Here is a 16,672-nt window from a genome sequence, read left to right as displayed (position 1 = left end):
CAACTTTGCCTTTTCACTTTTTCTGTCCCCTCTGCTCAGATGATCAGGCAAGAATAATTTTATATTTGCTATATTGCCATAAGTCTTTGCTGTTTTCAAAGTTTTTGTTTTTGTCATAGCTTTAAAGACAGAAAAAACTCTAAATTCCCCTCTTTGAGAATTATTCAGTGTGTGTGGGGTTGTCCATGGATGGAATTTATGGGGATTTGTGAACTCAGAAATCACATGCCTTTTTTTTGTGGGGGGGTTATGTATGTTTTCCTGGAGAAAAATGGGGCTTTCAAGGGCTCTTTGAAAGAAATCAGATAAGAATCAGTGCTCTAAAATGTGTTAGGGCTTAGAAAACATCAGTGGTAAATGTTGGTCAGGAAACTTGAATTGTGAATGAAGGCTGTGCTCTCAGGCTTCGACCGGAATTTCCCAGGTTGTGCTTTACAGTTGGTGTCAGCAGGTTTCCTCCATCATGTAAGAGTTAGAGGTGATGCACACTGAATGTACCCCTCTTGTACAGGTAACACGCATGTTTGCACATTTAAGATGCAGAGAGCTCATATGGTAAAGAAACGTTTAATTTTGACCAAAAAGGATGTTTTTAAAAATACAGTACCCTCTGTGGAGCACAGGAAATTCAACTACTCTTAGTAATGCTAAATTTAGCAAGAATAAAGTAATCTCAAATCTAATCTGATTTTTAGAGTATCTTAATTTTGCCTCTATCAGGCTACTGCTTGATGAGTTTATCATGGAAAAAGGAAGAGCAGAAGGAAGTGTATTGGTGTTTCTGATGCCCCTACTGTGCTGGGGAAGGAAGTCCTTTTTTGTATTTCCTGTTGGCTTTATCCCTTTGATCATTTGCTCAAACATGTTGTTGCTTCTAACAGAGCTGAAAATTTGCGTCCGTGTAATTTTTAAGCTTTGTTTTCCGATCTCTGCTGAGTAAGTTTGCTTCCCTTTGGGTCTTAGGTGCTCAGTTTTCGTGCCACCTTTGCTGTCCCTGTCCAAGCTAACTCTGCCTGGTGGCCTCCAGGGTTTCTTCTTGCTTCAGTTTTGGAGTCTTTTTTCATCTCTGTTGCACAGCTGAGCATATTCTATTTAATCACAGTGCCCCTCTTAAATTATGATGCCCAGAACTAAACATTAAAAATGTTGAGCATTTGTTGAGCATTGGACTAAAATGCTTTTCTATATTCTTGTATCAGTCAGTCTTTACTGTAACGGAAGAGGACATTTTTGTCCCCATGTTACAGATGGCATTCCACGATTAGGTTTAAAGAGGCTGTGAGCACAGAGCATCGGTAGTGGCGCCGGGAGTGTCTGTGTTGCTGGTCTTCACCCTAGCTGGTGCTCCCAGTGTGTCCCTCAGGTCACATGCCTCAGGTCTCAGCCCCCTCTTCATTCCAGTTGCTTCCTGCTGTTATTGCACTGGAGATTGTGTGTACTAACTCTTGCTGTTATTGTATTACCTTTGAAAATCCTGGAAGTCAGAATTTAATTTTAATATTAGCTTGTTTTTCCTAGACTTAGACGTAAAGAACAGAATATGAACAGTAATGGATTTTTAAACAGTGGTATTGCCTAAAATAAATTAGCAGCTTTAATATAAGTCCTGATACTGTTGATTAAAACTTTAACTCTTAAACTAATCTAAAAGTAACATTTACATATTATTGAAAGTTCAGAAGACACAGAAGAGTATGGAGAAGAAACAGTTCACCTCACCTGTCCCTTCATTACCCAGAGACACCTGTCGGAGAACATTCTGGGATGTCTTCCCAGTCCCTCTTTTCCTCTGTGCATGGTTTTGTGAGTGAGGTGATGGATTTCTCTGCGTGTGAGTGCATATTATCTTCCTGAACAGTGACTTGTATTTGTCACCTTGTTGGACCCCTGGTGAACATTTAAAATAATGTTGAATATTTTATCATATGAATGTATTGGGTATTTAACCATTCTCTTAAAAATTTAGATTGTTTCTAATTTGTTGCTATTGTAAAAGAAGGTGATGGTGAAAACCTGAATCATAGAGCTTTGTTCTCTTTTGTTGCCATTGTGTTTTTAGTATTTTGTAAGATACCTCTCATGAGAGTCGACTCATTGGAAAAGACTCTGATGCTGGGAGGGATTGGGGGCAGGAGGAGAAGGGGATGACAGAGAATGAGATGGCTGGATGGCATCACTGACTCGATGGGACCTGAGTCTGAGTGAACTCCGGGAGTTGGTGATGGACAGGGAGGCCTGGCGTGCTGCGATTTATGGGGTCGCAAAGAGTCGGACACGACTGAGCGACTGAACTGAACTGAACTGAAGATACATCCTTAGGAGTGGAATTGTGGATCCATGAGTTTGCTTAACTGCCCAAGTGTGAGGATGTGAGTGTAATCCATGGTGTCAGTTAGGTTCCACTTGTGGAGCTTTGGGGGTCACGCTCTTTGAGTAGTCGTCTAATCATAACTAAAATGTAACTATAGTGTCAGTGCGGACAAATATACATAATTTATTCTCTTTACCATCTGTCATTTCCCCCTCAGCTTCTCTCCCTCCCAATATATAGACAAAAAGAAGTCTCTTTTTGTCTTTCTCATTTATTTTGAAAGAAAGTGGAAATCTTGACTGTCCAACAGTTGACTCTGATTTTATTAGAAACAGGAGACTGGGGACATCTACTAGAAGTGCAGAGATGTCCCCATGTGTAAGGATGTCTGTAGATCACTGGCTTTCTCTGTGTTGGTTTCTTTCTTCCTAAGTAACTGCTTAGAGTTCTTCCTCTTAGGGTTACTGCAAGTTTACAAAATTATTTTGTGGTTATAAAAATAAGTGCTGTTGTAGAAATTTTGAACAATATAGAATGTATAATGTAGTCAATTAAAGCCCTCTTATAATTACTATTTACTATATAGATATATACTTTTCCTAGTATGTTTATACATATTAATAAGTGTATGATTTTTAAATCACATATATGAGCTGTTTAGCAGTTTTCTCTTAACAATATTATCTGGGACTTTGTTCTGTTTGAATATATTTACAGTTATGTAGTTTTATGGGAAATAGATGGGGAAACAGTGGAAACAGTGTCAGACTTTATTTTGGGGGGCTCCAAAATCACTGCAGATGGTGATTGCAGCCATGAAATTAAAAGACACTTACTCCTTGGAGGGAAAGTTATGACCAACCTAGATAGTATATTGAAAAGCAGATATTACTTTGCCAACAAAGGTCCGTCTAGTCAAGGCTATGGTTTGTCCAGTGGTCGTGTATGGATGTGAGAGTTGGACTGTGAAGAAAGCTGATTGCTGAAGAATTGATGCTTTTGAACTGTGGTGTTGGAGAAGACTCTTGAGAGTCCCTTGGACTGCAAGGAGATCAAACCAGTCCATCCTAAAGGAGATCAGTCCTGGGTGTTCATTGGAAGGACTGATGCTGAAGCTGGAACTCCAATACTTTGGCCACCTGATGTGAAGAGTTGACTCATTGGGAAAGACTCTGCTGCTGGGAGGGATCGGGGGCAGGAGGAGAAGGAGACGACAGAGGATGAGATGGCTGGATGGCATCACTGACTGGATGGACATGAGTTTGGGTGAACTCCAGGAGTTGGTGATGGACAGGGAGGCCTGGCATTCTGCAGTTCATGGGGTCACGAAGAGTCGGACATGACTGAGCGACTGAACTGAACTGAACTGAAACTAACAAGTATGGGTGCACCATAATTTAGTCTTTTCTTTTTATATTTTTATTATTTTTTAAAAAGCACATTTCCTCCAAAAGGATCTCAGTTAGAGTTATATCGAATTTGTGTTTATTCAGTGAGAATTGATTTCCTTCACATTTTTATTGAGTGGTCTTGTATGCCTGGTAGGTACCTGGAGGGAGGGATTCAGGAAGTTTATATTCTGACGCACAAAGAGGGGGGCAATGAAATGTAAACAGATCATTTCTATATATTTCCTTTAGTCCAACTGCTTCCTTTTAGTTGCAAAAACCTGGGATCTGGAGAAGTTAGGTCAAATGTTTAGGGTCCCTCAGCTAGTTAGTAGCCAAGGTTGGTCTAGATTTCTGGTTTGAGCTCTTATCACACAGGTCTCCCTTGGTGTGCTGTCTGATTTAATAAACCAAAAAGTTTAAAGTATTACTGATATTACACAGTTGCTCTTGGGTGTGTCTAAGTAAAACTTCCTTAAGGAAGGATGCAACCTTTGGAATATGCCTAGAAAATGTGCAGAGACGCATTTCATGTAGAGGAAATGTGGATAAGTCCAAGTAGCATAGATGAGAACAATGGCATTCGGGTATTATTTTAAACATTATTGTAGCGAATTACATGATTAAATGATGACATGATATTTAGGGGGCAAAGGCACAAATGACGGTTCGGTCCCATAATGGAATCTGGACGTTGGACAGTGAGAGAAACTGGAAATCACCTCTCCGAACTTTAAAGAAAAAAATTAACGCTTTCAACAGGTAGACATATAGAACTTAAAATCATGTCAAATTAGGGATTTTAAAGTAAGTTTTAGCTTTTAGGGGATGAGAACCCTCCTTGGACCTGCATATAAAAAGTTATTTCTGCATTAAGTCATACGACTTCAGTACCCATTTTCAAAATTATGAGTGAAAGTTTCACAGGTATGTAGTAAATGCCTAAACTTTCATAGAAATATATAGTAAATGTGTCAGGGTCTCTATTCACAACCTTCTAGATGACTGTAAATTGAAGTCAGAAGACCCGACAGTTGCCACTAGGCACCCTGGGGTCTGAGCCCATCTCTGCCCTCTGGACGCAACCAGAGCCCGCTCCCCTTGTCCGCATCCCTCTTGCTGAGTTCTGCATGGTGCTGTCCCCTCCCTTCCTCCTGGGAATGGCTGAAGTGTCCCTGGGGGGGCCCTTCTTGACCACACTGTAGAGACCATGCTGTCTGATCTTCCTTTCCTTTGTTCCACCTTTCTCCCCTGTTCATAACCCCTCAGCTGGATGCTTGAAAGGAAAGTCTTTTACATGATTAAAATTGACAACTCACAAATTTAGAAACTTCATTTTACAGTAACATAAAAAGCACATTTCTCCTCATTTTTGTAGTTCTGATAATTGGCGTAATTGTTTAAATGTTTGGGCTCATTGAGGTGGTTTCTGTCACATTAAAATGGAAACTATTCTTTACACAACAGTGTTACTCTGTAATTCATTGATTCATCATAGTCACCTGGGATCATTGTAAAAACAAACCCATAACATCAAGAGTCTATTGGATTCTTTCCTTGATCTGAGCATATTCATCTCCTGAAAATGAACCTAGCTGTATCCTTACATATGTGCTTTTCTCTACACACATCATACTTTACTAGAAGCTCTATATATGCATAAAGTGTACATATACACCCATGCACACACATTTATGTTCATAAACATGAACACACATACATACTTATACGCATACATTACAAAACAGGGTGGAACCCCAGTCAGTATTCTAAAGATGTTTGTCAGACAGTTATCAGTCAGGATTGGGAACTTCTGAACTAGAACACAGCTCTGGTGGTGTTCAGGGACTGAGTTGGTGCCTCTGAGTATTTATGTATATGTATATTTTTGTACAGAGAATTTATAAAAATACTTCTTATTTGACAGATGATGAAATGGACTTAGCTCCAAGTTCCTGATAGAAACTTAGGGGCTTTTACTCATCGTCCAGGGCTGTTTGCACTGTAGTTCACTGTGAGATTATAGGTGAATCAAGGGTTAGTCTTTTTCTCCCTCTTTTAATGTCAGGAAAGGTTGCCTTTAATTGAGGAAGTTGCAGACCTTGTGAGCATGATTCCTTCCTCAGCGTGTGTGCAAAGAGCAGCTCCCGAGAGTGGACAGGACAGGCTTGAGGGCACAGCTGCCTTGGGGCCGCGGCTGTCAGGCGCTGACGTGCTGTGACGGGGTGCAGGCGGCTAGCAGGCAAGTTGCTACTGCATGCATCTCACTCCTTGCCACAGACTTGGGCCGTGCTTAAGGAGAAGGACGGTTATTTTGATGAGTCACAACTAAATGTCCTTCGTTCCAGTGATGGTCAGTTTCTACAGCAGAGACTAGGCGTATGCCTTTCTGGAAAATATGCCAGTGTGTGAGTACTAGAGTAAATGGGGAGGAGTGCACTTATCTTTTTATTGGAAAAAAATTTAATGCAACACACAAGCAAGTGTAAATCTAACAGTTAAATGGTTAGCCCTGGAAGGCATAATGGTCTGCCTACTCTTAGAGGAGGGCCCTGCGGCACTGGGGTGGGAGAGGACGTGTCCAGAGTCATGTCTGCTGATTCTGGGTGGACCAGGTAGGAATGGATGCTCGAGGATGACTGCCGCTGTGTGTGGCATAGTGAGGTGCTCGTGTCTCTTATTCTGCTTGATGAGATTGTCTGCGAGATTGGGCTGTATTGTTAGTGTTTACTTGGGTGCAGAGGGTAGGGGGAACTTTTTCTCTAAAGTGGGCTTTTAGCAAAACTACATTAAGAAATGGTATTGTCATAAAGGAAGCATATTTTATCCCTGACAAGGAGGGACTGGTGCTTTCATCATAGCCTGACTGAGTCTCTGGCTGAGTCTCAGCCCACTACTCCCACCTCGAGATATCACAGGGATCATTGAAATGTTGTAGTGATGTCTGTGCCCGCCAGGTGGCACAATTGCTTTACCTAAGGATTCAAGCTCATTTTGATTCTCAGTGAGTTATGGTGATGATTCATTTCTTATTTTAATAGCTCAAGGAGATGCCACAATATTTGTTATCATATTCTTGAAGAAAACTTTAGCATGCTGTTTTTGAGTTATGAGAGAGAAAGTGGAACCATATTTCCTTTGCAGCACCTGAAGCTATAGTAAATATGATGATAAAAACTTTACAGCTGTCCTAAGGCTGTGGGTTTGTCCTCAGCAAAGGTGTCAGCCTCTTGCTCTGCATAGACTGTGCAGGATCACAAGTATTCCAAGTCGCTGCAGTATCTGGGGAGGGAAAGGTGAGTTAAGGTTACTGTGGCAGTTTTCTTCTGCATTCTTCCCAGTTTTGCAGTTGAATTTGAGATTCTTACTAATGGTACTGGGAGCATTTAGATCATCAGGTTAGAACATGAACATAGAAACCTATGAAGCTTTGCTCAAGGCAGTCATCTGTCTGTTAGCTTCTGACTCCGTCACTTCCTTCATCAACCACAGTTTTGTTTTCTTGACTCCATTCAAACGGAATAGACTGTGTTGCTGCCTTGCTCAGCATTCTCTGCCATGGAGCTGTCCTTATCTGAAGTGAGCTTCTCCTGTCTCCCTTACTCAGGAGAGAGGATTGCTAACCGAGGTTTAACTCGATGGGTCCTGGGGCCAGACACTTGGGGTGCATTGATACAAGAGTCCTGTCTGTGCCTTTACCAGCTGTATGACCCTGGCAAGTGATCTAACCTCTCTGCACCTCAGTGTCTTCGTTTGTGGATGGGAGTGATAGTAGAATTATTGGAGAGGATTAAAAAGAGAAGCCTGGTAAAGAGCTTAGACCAGTAGCCCGCATGTAGCAGATTCTCAGACGTTAGTGACTTTTGTTAATCAGTACAGCTCCATGGGGTCACAAAGAGTCGGACACGACTGAACGTCTAAACTGAACTGAACAGCTGTTGAGTCTTCAGGAAGTTTCTCTTGAGTGGCCGTCATCAGCGGCACTGCCTTCTCAGGCTGTCCTGCGACCGCACTTGCTGCTGTATGCATTTATGTTCTCCTCTGCCACCTGTGTGTTGGTTCACGGCACTGCAGGAAATCGTCTTTCTTTTGTATTTGGCCTGCTGTTTAATACAGTGTTCTGTACATAGTGAGGGTAGTTCAGTAAATGTTTGACTAAGCTCTGTTAAATTTTGTACATTTTCTTGATGAATCTCACACACATTCTACCTTTAAGTGATGTTACCCCCCAAACAACTCATTCAGTTGTGCTATGCATAATGGTAAGTTGTTGTCTAAAAAGGCATGGTGTGTGTAGTCTGTGTAGTTCTTTAAAGGATTAGAGTGATGCATCCATCACGATTTAAGATTAGACCATTCTTCCTGGCTGTTTCTGTAGGAGCTTTCAAGTTTTTAAAAACACGGCATTATGCAATGATAGGATTGTTTTTAAAGCAGAATACACTTAACGCTGTGTTTGAGTCTCCTACTTCTGATGATAGATTAGAGTGTCAGCTAAGCTGCACAAGGCAAGTCTGCCTGTAGCTCGCCCATGACCCCGGTCCTGTCCCGAGTGCACTGAGGAAGGCTGGTGGGGGCAGAGCCTGGGCCTTTCCCTAAGCCCCGTGGACTTTGCTCGTCAACCTAATCACACTCAGTCAACCACTCTGCCTGCAGTGGCTGTTTGCCCCAGATTGGGATGAACTCTGGTTAACCTTTAATCTTCTAGAGACAAAATCAAGATTATTGTTGCCAGATAATAGAAAGTGCTGGGAATGTCCCCACCCCCACTCCCCCTGCGTTCTTTGTCTCAGGCAGCTGGTACTTTTCTTGTTTCCCTTCATCTTTGTCCCCCACCTCAAATACCCAGTCATCCTGTGTTTTCCGTAGGAGCAGGTGGGAGTCGATTTTGTTTTCTGGGATTGAAAGCTCATTTTTGCTTAAGAAAGCCATGCGAGAGGTTTTAAAAAATGTTCCATTTTCTTCATGAACTTCCAACAGCTCCTGGCAGGCTGTGTAAAGCATCCAGGCAGGTGGTGGGGAGAGCCTTGGGAGCGCAGGAGCTGAGGTAGGGGTCCCTGTCCACCACTGATGAAAGGGGACAAGGGCTGGGGACGGCTCCGAGAGGGCGAGCAGGGGAGACCAGGCCTGTCACAGCACTGTCTGCGCCTGTGGCTGTGCTGAATTCACGCTGGTCCAGAGCGCTCTTTGAGTAACAGGGGACAAGGAGGCCTTCCCTCCGTGGTGTAGTTTTCAGTTACGGGATAACCTAGCTCTGCTGGTGTGAGCAAGTTGCTGAGGGTAGCAGTCTTAAATACGGTGCTTGTCAGGCACCACTGGATACGAGCATTTTATCAACAGACAGAGCCAAGATTTGACCTGAGTCTTTCTTACCCCATACCTAACCTGTGCTGCCTCTCTTTACTTCCCTTTCTTTCTTTTAGTTAAGGTATAGTTAATTTACAGTATTGTGTTAATTTCAGGTGAAGAGCAAAGTGGTTCAGGTTTATATATATATATTCAAATTATTTTCCTTTATAACTTATTACAAGATACTAAATATAATCCTCTGTGCTATACAGTAAATCCTTGTTACTTCTCTTATTGTGTATGGTGGTTGGTATCTGTTAACCCCATGCCCCTAGTTTATCTACCCCTTCCCTCTCTCCTTCGGTAACCATAGGTTTGTTTTATGTATAGATTGATTTGTATTATTTTTCAGATTCCACATATACATGATATATAATATTGGTCTTCCATTTAGTATAATAATCTCTAAGTTCATCCATGTTCTGCACTGGCAACATTCCATCCTTTTTTATGCCTGAGCAGTAGTCCCTCGTACAAATGCACTGCATCTCCTTAAGCCACCTGTTAGTGAGCACTTGGGTTGTTCCTGCGTCTTGGCTTTTGTGAACAGTGCTACTGTGAATGTCGGGGCCTCTGTCTTTTCCAGCGTGTGTGCAGGAGTGGGATCGCGTGTTCTGTGGTAACAGCTTCCACACTGTTCTCCTAGCAGCTGCACCAGTTTCCATCCCACCAGCAGTGCAGGAGGGTGCACTTTGCTCCACACTCTCTCCAGCATTTGTTATCTGTAGCCTTTTTGATGATATGTGCTGCCTTTCACCTTGCTAGTAAAAGAACTTAAAATGTTAACATTGTACATATCACAGTAAGCTAGCATTCATTCAGCAGATGTTTGTCTAACCTTTATTGGACACTGGGCAGGGGGACAATGAAAAGAATGAAAAACGGGGTTTTCACTGGCAGGTATCAGACGGTAATCCTTTTCTAAGCTGCAAGGCCCCCCGTATGTTAACTTATTTCTTCGAACCTTCAAGGCCAGGTGATGTCACTTCAGTAGCTGTGATACAGCTCTTTCTTCCTTTGCTTTAGGTTTGAGTCCTGAGGGTGATCTCTAAGAACACCTAAAAGATGTGACTTAAAAAGCCACCTTTTGCTGTTTGTTGTTGTTGCTAAGTTGCTAAGTCATGTCCGACTCTTTGCGACCTGATGAACTGCAGCATGCCAGGTTTCTCTGTCCTTCTCTGTCTCCCGGAGTTTGCTCAAACTCATGTCCACTGACTCGGTGATGCCGTCCAACCATCTCATCCTCTGTCACCTGCTTCTCCTTTTGCCTTTAGTTTTTCCCAGCATCAGGATCTTTTTCAATGAGTTGGCTTTTCGTATCAGGTGGCCAAAGTATTGGAGCTTCAGCATCAATCCTTCCAATGAGTATTCAGGGTTAATTTCCTTTAGGATTGACTGGTTTGATCTTCTTGCAGTCCAAGGGACTCTCAAGAATCTTCTCCAGCACCACAGTTTAAAAGCGTCAATTCTTCGGTGCTCAGCCTTGTTTATGGTCCAGCTCTCACATCCATACATGACTACTGGAAAAACCATAGCTTTGACTATGCGCACCTTTGGTGGCAAAGTGGTATCTCTGCTTTTTAATACGCTGTCTGGGTTTATCATAGCTTTCCTTCCAAGGAGCAAGTGTCTTTTAATTTCATGGCTATAGTCATCATCTGCAGTGATTTTGGAACCTAAGAAAAGAAAATTTGCTACTATTTCCACTTTTCCCCCTTCTATATGCCATGAAGTGATAGAACTGGTTACTTTTATCTTAGTTTTTTGCTTGTTGAGTTTCAAGCCACCTTTTTCATTCTCTTCTTTCACCTTCATCAAGAGGCTCTTTAGTTCCTCTTCCCTTTCTGCCATTAGAGTGGTATCATCTGCACATCTGAGGGTGTTGGTATTTCTCCCGGCAATCTGTGTACACCGTGGCAAATGTTACATCTACATTCAGCAGCAGCAGCTGGGATCCACTGTTTTAGTCTGTTTTACTGGTCCTACCACCAGTTAATTTTTTATATAAAAACAAAAGAACAGATAAAGATAGAAAAAGCATCTAAAGGAAGCTTTTGTTTCCCTTGTAATATTTTTAGGGAAATCTGATCAGAAACAATGGGGACCATTTTAGTGGACTCTGTTACTGATGTAGCAGACTGTGGTTCTGCCCTGAGAGGGTGGGCAGGGCAGGCTCCCAAGGGCTCCTGCATCACAGCCGGCCTGTGCGTTTACTTGTCTAAAGATCGTAGGACTGACTGGGGATCACATGACCGAATGTGTGCACACACTGCACATTCCGTACTCTGTTAAAGTAAATAATAGCTTCTGGAAACCTGTCTGCTTGCAGAGACTATATAGCAGAAGTTTGAGGTATGTTTATTGTTCATTCAGCAGATATTTATAAAAAGAAGGAACCCATAAAGCAGCCCTCCAGGGCTGACCCTCAGTTGACTGTAGTTTGTTTTTCTCTCTTCCTCTCACGTGTTCTTGACTTGAGCACATCTCATTACCTGGCTTTTGTCCTCTGACCTGAGGTCCACCCCCGGGGTCTAGGGTGCCTCAGGCAGCATTTAGGCTTCTCTCAGGCAGGCATGCAGCCACCTGCTTTAGCAACCTTACTTTTCAAGGCTTTTTTTTTTTTTTAAAGAACTTTCCATCATTTTTCTGTTATTTGGCATAATTTACCCTGTTGTGAAGTAATAAGCAAGGGACATACTTTGAAACATTTCAGCCCCCAATTAAAAAATCACCAGTTTCAACTTTGAGGACAAACAAGGGCCTTTATCATTTACTGACTCTCAGGTAAATTGGAATTTTACTGTATTCTGAGTGGAGTAGCCAGTCAGTTTGTGAGTATATTAGATATTAAAAAAAAACAACAGAAAACAGAAAATTAGTGCCTTACTATTAAAATGCACTATATGTAGTTACTGTCTGAATTAAATTGGGTCTTTTGTCAGTAGAAACCACCCCCCCCCGTATTAGAATATATGCTAATGAACTTGAATTCATTCTCAGAGTTGATTTCTGTTTGCTACTTGGTGGTCAGCATTACTGCAGTTAGGGAGGCTGGTGCGGTGTGGCTGATCACAGCTGAGACCAGGTGCTCTGGCTCTCAGGCGTCTTCTGCCGGCTCTGTCCCCTCAGCCTGTCCCCTTAGCGCGAGTCTGGTTGTTGCCCCTGGAAAGTGAGATCTGAGGGAAGGGTCTTAGGGCTGGAAGGAGTGCGTGTTTGTTTCCTGCAATTCTGTGCCACCTGCGTTTCCCTTTCTGAGTTTGTCTTGCTTTTGTAGTTGGTAAGGAGAGTCACACCAGGAGCATAAGGAGGGTGCTGTTGGTTAGTGGTCTCTTCCTGTTCCGGGAGAAAGCCTGGGAGGTGTAGCGAGGATGTGGGCCCTCCTTGGGGTGGCAGCTGGGGGAGTGTGAGCCCGGCAGTCTCCTCGAGCTCCTTTCATGAGTGCGCGCTGGCGCTCGCCACCTTGTGTTGGACTTGGAGAGCAAGTACTCGGTGCTGTTCCTGTGGTTTATCGCCTAGATTTTCTTTATCATGAGAGTAGGTTGCTTGCTCTTGCGTCTGAGAATAAACCCCCATTTCATATTTCTTTTTATTTATAAATAATTATGTTTTCAAGTGCCAAAGTAATGTTTGCTTATCATAGAAAATTTAAGTAGAACCTTGTTTTAAAAAAAGAAAAAACCAGTCTCATAACCTCACCATCCAGAAATAAGTACTGTATCTATTTGTTCCGCCACTTCTCTGTGAGATCTGTGTATGTAAGATCCACTGCTTCGCTCCTGTGTTGCCTTCGTCTTTATCCTCACGCGTGGCAGCCTACAGCATGTAATTAGTACCAGTTCTGGTGCCCATAGACCGTGCCCGCCTGCTCTTGTTCACGGCCTCCTGTCTTGTTTTTCAGTGGATGAATACATCGCCATTGCCAAAGAGAAGCATGGGTACAACATGGAGCAGGTAACGGTGGGATTTTGTTGTTGTTAAAAATGGGTTTTATAGCTCACCTGTTAGGTGTCTCGTGTTCTGTGTGTTAGGCAGCATGGTTTCCTCATTGCCATGTCTGGTGGTTACTGGCAGTGCTACAGGGGCTCTGATCCACTTGTTACTGCCTGAGACGAGCAGTAGAGACCCTTGGCCTGGAGGGGCATCTGTGGGCTCCGCCGGTCCTTGCTGCTCAGGTCAGCAGCGGCTCTTAGTGGGTACTTGGGCACAGTGCTTTCTTACTTGAATATATGATTTGTTTCTTGTTTTTGTGGTTTCCTGACTCATGTTGTCACACTCAAATCTACTCAGACCTGTTTTAATTGTTTTGAATCATTTTTCAGGTTGTAAAATTTTACTCAGGTGTTAAGAATTGTTTGGAGCCAATTAATGAGAAATCCACAAGATTAATTTTTCTCCAGAAGCGTGATATCTTATTTCAGCCTTATTTTTAGTTACAGTTATTTCAGATTATCACCTTGTTAGATTAATACTTTCCTTTGTATTAATATAGATCTTACAGCCTGTAAATAATTTTTTTTTCATATACCCTAATGCCCAAGGATACCACTAATTTTGGTTACATAGACGTGGACCCTTTCTTTTTGCCATGGCCTCAATTTTGGTTATTTTACCTGGTAGAACTGTTAGGGAAGCCCGTTACAAGAAGGGAGTTAAGAATCTTTTGAAGCAAGAAATGTATGTCTCTTTCTCCAAAACCTGCTCTTGAACCTCACAAAGCTGCTTAGAAATTATTAATTTTTCATTTTGTTTAGAAAGTGTAACTATTATTGGGTGACTGCTAAGTGCACTTGTATGAAATTTGTAAGGATTTTGGTCTCCCAAAGTATGATTATTTCCACTTTAAAGTAGAATTATGGGGAGTTTTCTTAGAAGAGTATTCCTGAATTCTCCTGTTTCTACTTTGTTCCTTACTCATTTGTATTTTTTTTCCTTTCTGAGCTGAAAAACAAAACTCTTATATTTGAACTTTTTGGCCAAAGAAAAACAGTGGCGTGCTTTTTGAGTCTCTCCCTCTTTCCATGCCCACTGGCACTAGAGTGAGACCCTTTACAAGAGCAGATTCCGGAGCCCACTGCTTCTGCCATGCCCACTGTGACCATCAGCAGGTTACTGGGTTTCTCAGGCCCCTGTATTCCAGTCTGAGTCATGAGGAGAGGGGGACTTACCTTGTAGGGCCTGAGATAAACGAGTCAGTGCACAGAGGGGCATGCAGCGGCATTGTCTGTGAGTTCCCATGTGTGTTTGTCAGGGTGTACAATGTGCTCCCCTTTGCCAACCTCATTTCCACGATGTTTTAGTCACATTGTTGGTCTAAAAATTTCACTGATACTATTTTTCTAGGCTCTTGGGATGCTCTTTTGGCATAAGCATAATATTGAAAAATCATTGGCTGATTTGCCCAACTTTACCCCCTTCCCAGATGAGTGGACTGTGGAAGATAAAGTCTTGTTTGAGCAAGCCTTTAGTTTTCACGGGAAAACTTTTCATAGAATCCAACAAATGGTGAGTAGGTGAGACCACTGTGTGTGCGCACCAGCCCCCTGTCCCCCTCCAGCGCCCCAGTAGGGCTGCCCTCCTCCAGTGTGAAAGGTCCTGTGTTTGGTGCAGTGGGAGCTGCTGGGTGGGCAACATTTCCCTGCACCTCCCTGCTTGATAGCCCCCCAGCCCAACTCTTGGGTCAGGACTGCCTAGAGTTCTCTCTGTCTTGAGAGAAAGGGTCTCTGATGGTGAGTGGGTGAGGTGTGGCATCGGAGGCACTGTTTCCCCGAGGAGTTCTGCTGATCTCTCACATTTTAGAATGGTATTTGGTGGACTCCTACCATGAACACTAATTGACGGTCACAGAAACAACCTAGAAATTATGTTAGAAGCTTCAGCAGTCTGGAAACCCTGATTCATCTTAAACTGACTCTGCAGTCTTTCATAAGCCAAGTTTCATTTGGAGTCAAAACTTCAGTCGTTTGAAACTGTATCGATGAGGGTTCTTCTGTGAATTCAGAGAAAAATGACTGTGACTTATGACATTTCTGAATATGTGAGCATGATCCTTATGAAATATATGTACGCACATTTGAAGATTAAACCTAAACCAGCTCATCTCTTCTGTCCAGCTTCCTGATAAATCTATAGCAAGTCTGGTGAAGTTCTACTACTCCTGGAAGAAGACGAGGACTAAAACCAGTGTGATGGACCGCCACGCTCGGAGACAGAAGCGTGAGCGGGAGGAGAGGTCAGTAGGCACGGGTGGTATCCCAGCCGTCCGGGGAGCTCTGACGGCCCTGGCGTCCCTAGGAGCAGGTGGACACACAGAGGAAAGGGAGGGGGACCAGTTTCCCCAGGACCGTCAGAGTGGACCCAAAATTTACACAGATGAGCTGCGTTCAGGGTGTTATGTTCTGAAGGCATCTTTCCTCAGCATTCTGCAGTCACAGTGAGTGAACTTCCCCACACATTCCTCTCTTCCCCTTAGGGGTGTCTCCTTTAGCAAAAAGGAATCTCTTACTTCCGGGGTTGAAATTCACTCATGTACTTCTGCAGGATTCAGCTGACATGTTTTTATGTCTGATTTGTTAAAAATCTGCAGTTTTGATTTCCTTCCTCCCTTTATCGACCATCTGTTCTGTGTATGTGAGCGAGAGCGCTGGTAGGGGATCCTTTTATGACTTCTTTATAAGGAGCTTAGTCTTAAGGACAGCTCAGTGTGCAGGACACACCTGAGACATCACACCCTCAGCCTTTTGTACAGCCGAGGCGTGGAGGCAGCCTGTGCTCGCCCACAGAAGTGGGTTCTGGTCTCAGTGAGAGGCCTACTGGTGGGGTCCGTGCACTCATTCCCAGGCCTCTGTCTCCTCAGGTCTGAAGGCAAGACACAGAATGGGTTTTGTGTTACTAGGAATATAGGTGGCTTTTAAAAATTATGTTTTCTATAATGTATTACTTTTATAAATTAACAATGCAAAAATAAAATGAAGCAATAAGATAAACTCTATGATCTTCATGGCCCTGTCTCAGGAGAGTGTTTTATGATTTCAAATGAAAGGAATGACATGTGGGGACAAGTTGATAATCGGGTGTCACTTCTGGAGAATTCTAAGGTCTGGGCACAAGTATAAAATGAGAGCAATGTGAAGAACATCTGCAGAGCTCTTTCCAGCTGTAAGATTCTGTGAAATTGTTGACCTTGACAGTCTGCATATTTTTTGGTCTGTATCACGTGTAACCAGTGGGTCTATTTATGGATCAGTACTCTCTGTAACCAAAGAAAAGCAGCAAACTATTGAACTTGTTTTTAGTGTTAGCAACTTTTGATTAACATTTTTTGTTTTTATTATACCTTAGGTTTAATTCACTGTTTGTGAAATAAATCTATTACTACAAACAGGTGCAGTTTACTAAGCTGAAATCAGAATTAAATCTAAAAAAGAAAGATTGGGGTTTGTCATCCTTGAGGGTGGAACCATAACAGTTTGGCGAACATGCCCAGGTTCTTTCCGTCCACCTAAGGCTGCTCCCGTCTGCCCTGTGTGCCTGCACCACCATCAGGAAGCAGACAGAGGAGGGACACAGGCCTCGGAAGACCCCAGGAGACGGCTGACTTTCTGGCGGGACCTGCCTGTGAAGGGAA

At 42.9% G+C, this 16,672-nt stretch overlaps 1 protein-coding gene across 1 annotated transcript in view; it reads left to right on the top strand.

The window, feature by feature from the left end:
- Nucleotides 1-16,672, top strand: part of RCOR1 (REST corepressor 1) — a 127,074-nt gene that overhangs the window by 81,692 nt on the left and 28,710 nt on the right. The window contains exons 4-6 of the mRNA XM_040256888.1: nucleotides 12,947-12,999; nucleotides 14,389-14,550; nucleotides 15,159-15,277. Of these exons, the coding sequence (XP_040112822.1) occupies nucleotides 12,947-12,999; nucleotides 14,389-14,550; nucleotides 15,159-15,277 (334 nt within the window). The remainder of the gene's footprint in view (nucleotides 1-12,946; nucleotides 13,000-14,388; nucleotides 14,551-15,158; nucleotides 15,278-16,672) is intronic.

The sequence above is a fragment of the Oryx dammah genome, unplaced genomic scaffold, assembly GCF_014754425.2.
Source record: "Oryx dammah isolate SB20612 unplaced genomic scaffold, SCBI_Odam_1.1 HiC_scaffold_16, whole genome shotgun sequence".
Lineage (NCBI taxonomy): Eukaryota > Metazoa > Chordata > Mammalia > Artiodactyla > Bovidae > Oryx > Oryx dammah.
Note: the sequence above shows the minus strand (reverse complement) of the source record. Positions and strands in the feature narration are given on the sequence as shown.